Source organism: Neophocaena asiaeorientalis, unplaced genomic scaffold (assembly GCF_003031525.2).
Source record: "Neophocaena asiaeorientalis asiaeorientalis breed wild unplaced genomic scaffold, Neophocaena_asiaeorientalis_V1.1 scaffold301, whole genome shotgun sequence".
Classification (NCBI taxonomy): Eukaryota; Metazoa; Chordata; class Mammalia; order Artiodactyla; family Phocoenidae; genus Neophocaena; species Neophocaena asiaeorientalis.
In genome coordinates this window covers 204,904-213,422 of record NW_020173709.1, presented here as the reverse complement: position 1 = coordinate 213,422, position 8,519 = coordinate 204,904, and the positions used below count along the sequence as shown (strand labels likewise).

The window sequence follows — 8,519 nt, the reverse complement described above, 5'->3', positions numbered from 1 at the left end:
TTAAAAAAATTTCTGACATATTTTACTTCAACTCCAGGTATATAATAGTTTCACATAATAGCCTCTTATAATCTATAGCTGGCAACTAAATACACAATCCAATACCCAAATCCTTGAGGTATCTTTGACTGTCATGCTACAAATACTGTCTCATTTACATATGTCTTTCTCTGAATGGTAGAAAAGTTCCTTTTTATATGTAACTTACAAAAGCCTCTTTAAAGCAAATACATTGAAATCGTGGCTGATCAGAAAATATGAAGCCCAATGAACTGTAATAAGTCAGGAATGGCATAAGCCACTTTAACAAACTGATGTCAAGGTCATTTGGAGAGAGAAGAGATACACACAAACACTCCCTCGGACAGATTTTGTGGAAGAATGGATTATACCTGTATGTTACAAAGTAAATTATATTATTAAGAAGATTGAAATCCATCAAACTCAAAACTTCCTTAGAACTGTGTGAAATAATGCATTTAAAGATCTGAAGGCTGTACATCTAATCCATTTGTTTCTCGAAATTTCTGAATTCTAATACGGAAAGGCACTTGCTGACAGACCAAGAATGTGGAAGTTACAGTGGTATAATTCAAAGCACACTATATAGTAAGTGAACTGTATGCATCAGAATCAGCCGAAGTATTTAGTAGGAAGACCGATATCATCATTAACATTTGAGAAACTGATTTAGTATTTATTCTGGGTTATTCCCTTGATGCTCAAGTCTTTCTAACCTCTTTGTGTGAAAAGTTATTAAATATGCTAAATCAACGTGTTGCCCTCTTCTCAAATGACAGCAACAAACAACGTCTTTTAAAAAATAGTACTTTTTTGTATTTTGCAAACCCCTATATCCATTATCCACATTTATTTATGTAAAGGTCAACTCAAGGCCTTTGGGGAACTTCAATCAAAAAGGTTTGTTGAGACATAAAGTGGTGAACTGTTGATACTATTTTAAGCTATAATTTCCTAGAGGGCAGAGAATGTTTAACTGAACCATGAACATATGGGAAAATGTTTAAAAAGACAAACGTTTTTATGATAATGACTATTAGCAAAAATAGAAAAGTACAGTTTAATATTGACTCAGTAGAATATGAGAAACACTCAGTGAATGTTTTATACCCCCCCCCCCACAAAAGCCAGTTAACAGTTTTTGCTGAGCATGGGGGAAAAAAATTGCTATATCTTCCAATTTAGACACTGCAGTCAATGAAATCTGCAGAATGTTCACAGAGTTGTGGTTTACAATAAGTCTTTCTGTCTTCCACGTCCTGGCTATTGTAAATAGAGCTGCAATGAACATTGTGGTACATGACTCTTTGAATTATGGTTTTCTCAGGGTATATGCCCAATAGTGGGATTGCTGGGTTATGGTAGTTCTATTTTCAGTTTTTTTCGGAACCTCCATGCTGTTCTCCATAGTGGCTGTATCAATTTACATTCCCACCAACAGTGCAAAAGGGTTCCCTTTTCTCCACACCCTCTCCAGCAATTATTGTTTGTAGATTTTCTGATGATGGCCATTCTGACTGATGTGAGGTGATATCTCATTGTAGTTTTGATTTGCATTTCTCTAATGATTAATGATGTTGAGCATTCTTTCATGTATCCCAGTGTCTTTCAAACCCCATATGGGCAATTTCTATTGATTATAATGCTGCCTCCTGCTGAGAGCAAAACTGATCCACTGCACACTCCAGAGTGGGTAATCCTTGCCAGCAGGTCACTTATGCCTCCCAAGGTTTCCTTTTAACACAATTAATGATGATGATGATGATGATGGTGGTGGTGATAATAATAATAATAATCCTTAATTCTTACTCAACACATTCTATTAAGATAGCTGCAAATTAAATAGGGTTCATAGAATGTCAGTTCCTTGACAGGGAAAACATAGGGTAGCCCAGTTACATTTTGATGGTAATTTGAGACTGTTTTCGGAAACTAGATCCTAAAGATATCCTTGAATTAAAAAGAGACTCAAAACACTTAACGAACAGCTATAAGACAACTGTAGATTTACTGTAAAGTTATGTCCTCTACTGTACAAAATTTTGCTTTCTATTTCCCATAACTCATATCAAAAGAATTCCCAAAATGTATATTTGTGGCAGGTGGCTTCTGTTCAGTAAAGGAGGAAAACAACCTCATAGTTCTTATGAGTTTTGCAAAATATACCTGCTTACTATTTTAAAGAAATAAAAGGACTATACCAAAAATAAAACCCCACAAAACCCAACTCTACCAATTATCAAATTTTCTAATGCATCCTTGTACCCTCAGTTGGTTCAAGAGTGAAGACAGCAGCTTTCATTTCAAAGATAAGATGAGGCCAAACATGTTTTCTGAAGCTCCAGTTGTAGATGGGTCCAAAGTTGAATTCAATTTCTCTTTAAGAAGATAAATATAAAACCTAAATCTATCTAGTATTCTCTATACACTTTTTGTCTTCCTATATGTTTCCTTTATTTTTTAAAGGTCCACTTGCATCACCATTTTTTAAAATGTCATTTGGTAATAAAGCTATAGTTATTCTTTCATTCTTCCTTACTTCCTTGGAGAAGTAAAATGAAAGGGCTGGACAATCTGACCTTTATGATCCCTTATATAAGTCTATGATTATGGCATGACCATTAATGAACTACTTAATTGCCACTTCAATTAGAAGGAAAATACAGGCTGAGAGGAAGCACCTTCTGTTGGAACACAGATATCTCAAATGCACTTGCACCAAACTATAAAGCTGTTTCTTATGAAGCAAAATTTATGATAAGGTACTTTTAATTGTTTGGAACCCATACAAGGATAGTTATTCTCTAACTATAAGGCAGTATCATTTCAAGAGGAGGAACCCAAGAGCAGTAAAAGCCTTTATACCATCATAAAAAAAACAGGTATTTAGAACTATCATAGTCAGTCAGCTCAGGCTGCTATAACAAAATACCATTGTCTTAGTGGCTTAAACAACAGAAATTTATTTCTCACAGTTCTGGAAGCTAGAATCTCCAAGAGCAATGTGCTGGCAAGGTAGGTTTCATTCTGAGGCCTCTACTCTGGCTTGCAGATGGCCACCATCTCTCTGTAAGGTCACATGACCTCTTCATTGTGTGTGCACAGGAAAAGAGAGAGAGCAAGCTCTCTGCTATCTCTTCTTATAAGGGCATTAATCCCATCATTAGAGTCCCACCCTCATGACCTCATCTAATCCTAATTACCTCCCCAAAGCCCCATCTTCAAATACCGCCACATTAGAGTTTAGGGCTTCAACATACACATTTGCGGGGGACACCAAAATTTGGTCCATAACGATCAGGTTACCTGCCAGCACAAACTTTTGTCATCTTTGCTAAGAGACACAGATTTAAAGGACTAAGAGTCAATACATTGAATGCAATACGAAGTAAGAGTTGAACAGTAGAAGCATCTAATCTGAATAATTCCTTTCCACTGTGAAAAAAAAGTACCACCCCATCCCACCTCTGCCAATAAACTTGTTTTTTGCCCAGGCTGGCTATTTAAATGCCCTAATTCTTTACTCCACCTTCTCTATTTATGCACTAGCATTACAATCATTTCTGTGGTGAAATCGACTGAGAAAGTATTTTTTTCCAAGTTGGCTTTAATGTCTAAAGACCTCTCTTCAAAAAGTGAAAATGCAGTGTTCAGGAGGCCTGTTTCATCACTAGACATGAATTACTCCACCCAGTTGGGACTGTGATGTCCTCGTATTAACTAAAGGTCCAGATTCAGCAGTACACTGTGGAAACAGTAAACTAAGGCACAAATTTTGTCATTGTTTGTCATCATGGTGCATCTGTTTTCCCACTTTCAGAAGGTACCAACTCTTAGGAAGACTCAAAGGGCAACTGCTATGGTCTGAATGTTCATGTCCCCCCAGAATTCATTTGTTGAAATCCTAACTCCTACGGTGACAGTATTAGTAGGTGAGGCCTTTGGAAGGTGCTTAGGTTATGAGTGAATGAATGAAATGTGTTCTTATAAAAGAGGCCCCAGAGAGACCCTATGCCCCTTCCACCAAGCAAGGATACATGAAATCTACAGAAGAGAGCCCTCACCCCACCATGATGGCACCCTGATCTCTGCCTTCCAGCCTCCAGAACTGTAAGAAAAATTTCTGTTGTTTATAAGCTACACAGTCTGGTCTTTTGTTATAGCAGCCCAAGCAGACTAAAACAGTACTTCGTTTAAGAAACATTCCACAAAGCTCAGATTTCACAGAGCAAAATATAAAATACAATTTTAGGATAGTAATATTAGGTATCTGGTTTTCTTAAAATTTCTAACTATAATTCAACATGATTTTGGATTCTGGTCATCTAAATACATATTTCTTGGTTTTGTTTTCTGTTTAAGAAACCACTGAACCACTGCTGACTCAGTGGTTTGTGCACAAAACTCTTCTTTATATTCTAGAATGGTCAGTTCAATAATCTCTGCCTCCAATGGTACCCCAAAACTTCTACAATAAAACAGAATAGATTTATTTTTGCCCTTTTCAGTTATTTCAATCCCTGATGTGGTCACCAGTGGCCCCTTTCGTTAATCATACAATATTATAAATTCACATACATTGGGACCACTGGAGCTACTTTGAGATAAGCAGATTTCAAATTAATTCATGCCTACTAATTTTGAGATCTGAGTTGAAGTTTCTTAGTCCTGTGTCACTCCACGGATATGACAATCATAATCAGTTTCTACACACAAAGTATGAGCAATTTAGAGATCTAAAATTAGTGTGTGCAAATTATTTAAATGAGTGCTGCATAAGAGATTAATCAGGCCACAGGAATGGCTAGAGTGTCTCAAATCCGAGTTCTCATTTATTTTCTTCTTTACTAATTGTCTAACCAAAGGTAGCACAAATTTCATTTAGTGAACTTATAGTACAGTGTTTTGTTTTTTTTCATACCTACAGTGATCTAGCCTCCATAGGTGAATTTAAACATTTTCATCCATTTTCTGACTGAAGATTTTTTCAAAAGGAATGTTCAATAAAGTTTAGCATGCAGTGGAGAATTAATAAACATTGCTGATCAATAGGAACATGAACTAGATGACTTTGTCTTGCTAATCCTATGTTTTAATCACTTGGTTTATGACTTCTACATACCCTTATTACATGTCCTTTTAGTCAAGCAAAACCAGGGCAATTTTGAAGCTTACAATTTAGTTTCAGCTATTTTTACAAAATAGAAAACTTATGAAACTGTTTACCTGTCCTAAACACATAAGGAAGAAAATCTAAACACAACCCCACAATCCATGTCATTTACATATAATTTCTATTTTCATCCTTTTTAATACCATATTATAAAATAGAATTGCCTTTATTGACAAAGTTTAACTAACTGAATTTTGAGTGAGTGTTGGTTTCTGGCTTTATAATTGTTTTAACATTATAACTTTAAAAAAAGGTGTTTTCTTATAACATCTCTAATTACCAAAAACCATTGTAAGATGCATTTTGGAGTTGTAAACCCAATAGCATGTATCAGTCATGTTTTAAATACTTAGTTGATGAATGAATCAAGGAGTCTTCCTCTTCCACATTCCAAGGAAGATTTCCAGTACTTAGTGGGCAAAATGCTTATAGCTCATAATCTCTACTGTTACATCAATGTCTAAGCCTGTATGAGGTTATACCTACATCTCAAGCAAGAAATGTTGATCTTCGCATAGTTTCCATAAAGAAAGGCAAGATCCAATGAGGCAGTGTGCAAATTGTATACCAGAACGCTTGTAGTTGGATTGTGAAAGAACTTCAGGGTCAGATTTGGCTGATCATCTAGTAGGTGTTGGGAGGCACACCAACTTTCAATCCTAGCTAGGGTCAGAGAGCCTGTTCCTAGGTAGCACATATTTCCAAGACCCATCACTGTTACCTTCTACCTCCTTTTAAAAAAACATTTGCCATAAGTAAAGCCAACAAGACACTCAGAGAATCCAGGCATAAATGTTTATGCATTTGGCATTATTATACAAATTTGGGAGAAAACAAAAAGTGAGTCAGAATTTAATTGAGGGTGTTTATATAACACAGCTGTACATAAGCAAGTATGTTACCACAACATTCTACATTTAGCTTTCTGGAGCCCAAGGCAGACTTAAGATCTAGAATGGGCCTCTTCTCTGGAAAATCCTTCTCAAGATCTTTTATCTTTATCAAAGAGGATTATTTCCACCTCCATCCCATAGCTCTTATGGGTGCTAGATAACACGCCTACTCAAATAGGCTTCAGATATTTAGAATATAGGCAAATGGGGTCTTAATTATTATTCGGTGGGCTTGAATTTTACTCTGCTAATTTTGAGTGAATGAAGAGCATTCAGGAAAACTCTTGCCTGTTTCATTTTTGTAGTTTTCTTCTGTTTCTCCTTTCCGTTTCTTGAGCCCTGCCTTTCTTTTTATATCAGGCAAGAGATTCACTTAAAGTGAATGAAGGGAATTGTGAGAGAGAGACTATTTCTGCCCCAATTTCAACTTCTGGGTTCAGATATACTACCCTATGACCCACCACTTTAACACTAATTTATGTTTTAGCTTCTTAGTGAATAGCCAATTTGTAGCTCATCAAAATACTCTCTCCTCCTCCAAGACATAAACTCTACTATGAAGTTCTCAGCTACAAGTGGCTTAGAGGAGAAACTGCCATTTCCTCCAAAATAGGCTCTTGCATACTCAAAACTAAACAGTATACAAACGTCTTGCGTTGAGTTCCTAATATTGGCAAAATATTTGTTCTCATTGTTGTTCTAGATACATGTGTTTGGTGAGTGAGGGGCGACAGAGGTGGAGATGGTGCTATAGGCACCTGGTATAAACTTGCAAGCTGAACGCCACACAGAAAGTCCTAAGAGGGCAGGCCGGGCAGCATTCTGGGTCCTGTAACACTGGATTGGGAAGCGAGTCTGCGGGAGTCGCATCCAGGGCTGGCGGCGTCCAGCCACCCTGGAGGCTTGCTGGCCAGAGGTCCTGGGCGGCACCGGCAGCGGCGCCTGGGCTCAGCACACATCATTCAGGGCTTTGCGGGCAAACTCGGACAGGATGAAGGGTGCCCGATGTACATCAGAGTTGTAGTATTTCAGCTGTATCTGTTCCACCTGCTTCTGCGTCAGCTGCTGCACGGGCTCCAGGAAGTTGGTGCTTGGATTTTTGCTGCACAGTATGAAGCCAATTTGGCAGCTGGGGTAGGTGGGGATGGTGCAGTAAGCGTAGCCGACCACCGGGAAGAGTGATTTGCAGAACTGCTGCATCACCTTGATGAGGTCCAGGTGCAGTCACTGACACTCGCCCTGGCGGCAGAGGATGCCACCCTCCTTCAGGGCCGTCTTCATGAGCCGGTAATAGGAATCCTTGAATAGACTCTCAGCAGGGCCCAGGGGGTCTGAGGAGTCAGTGATAATGACATCGAAAGCATCCTGGTTCTGTTTCATGAACTCAAAACCATTATCCACACGTAGGATGAGCTTTGAGCTCGAGTAGCCAACGGCCATGCCCGGCAGGAACTTCTTGGAGACTTGAACGACATCCTCGTCGATCTCGCACTGGACCACGGACTCCACGGAGGAATGCTTCACCACCTGCTGCAGGACACCCCCATCCCCGCCCCCGACGATCAGCACCTTGCATGGATTGGGGTGGCTGCAGAGGGGCAAGTTGGCTATCATCTCCTGGTAGGAGAACTCGTCCCTCTCTGTGCACTGGACGACGCCGTCCAACACCCGCACGTTGCCGTAGCTCTTACTGCGGAAGACAAGGATATCCTGGTACCGCGAGCACTGATGGTGTAGCAGCTGCTCCGCCTGCAGCGACAGGGCCTGGCCGGGCCATGCGCTGCACGTCTAGCGGAACCAGATGGCGGCGGGGCCGTCGGGGCCGGGCTCCATGGCTGGCAGGCTGGCGGGCGGGCGGACTCAGGCCGGAGCAGCGGGATTCCGGCCCGGGACTGCAGGTAGCGCGGAGCCGCAGCACAACGGGACCAGCCGCACCCAGCGCCAGCGCCTCGCCCTAACCCCGCCCGCGCCCTACCACCACCGACGGGGCGGAGCCTGCTGGCAGGGGCGAAACCCGAAACCTCTTTGCAGAGGCCTTTGGTATCTTTTTATCTCCTAGCCATTTCTTATTAACATTCTACCCCATGTCTTTTATTTCAATAGCAGAAAATATGCGTGTCCTAGAATAAAATTAGTTTTCACTATGAAGCAGGAAAGCCTTGTGAACTTCTGTTCCCCACTGCATAGCTTGACAAACTCAGCCAATGTTATGAAGACCAAATAGACCCAGGCCCATTTTGACCTGGACGGAGGAGTTTGCCAGGATTTGGGACTCTCAGTGTTGAAACTGGGGAAGTCTCCGGCAAACCAGTGGGTTTGATCACCTGAAGACCAGCTAAAAGTACTGGATAGCGCTACTGTCAAGAAAATCAAAGCCTCTTATCTGCTTTCTGCTGGAAGGTACCTTTCTCATTAAACTTGAAGTCACTGAT

The 8,519-nt window shown here is 40.3% G+C and overlaps 1 protein-coding gene across 1 annotated transcript; it reads right to left on the bottom strand.

The window, feature by feature from the left end:
• Positions 1-7,035: 7,035 nt before the first annotated feature.
• LOC112403219 (spermidine synthase-like) lies at positions 7,036-7,920 on the bottom strand. Its single transcript, XM_024750585.1, is given in 1 exon segment — positions 7,036-7,920. A coding segment is annotated over 1 exon segment (885 nt).
• Positions 7,921-8,519: the final 599 nt, after the last annotated feature.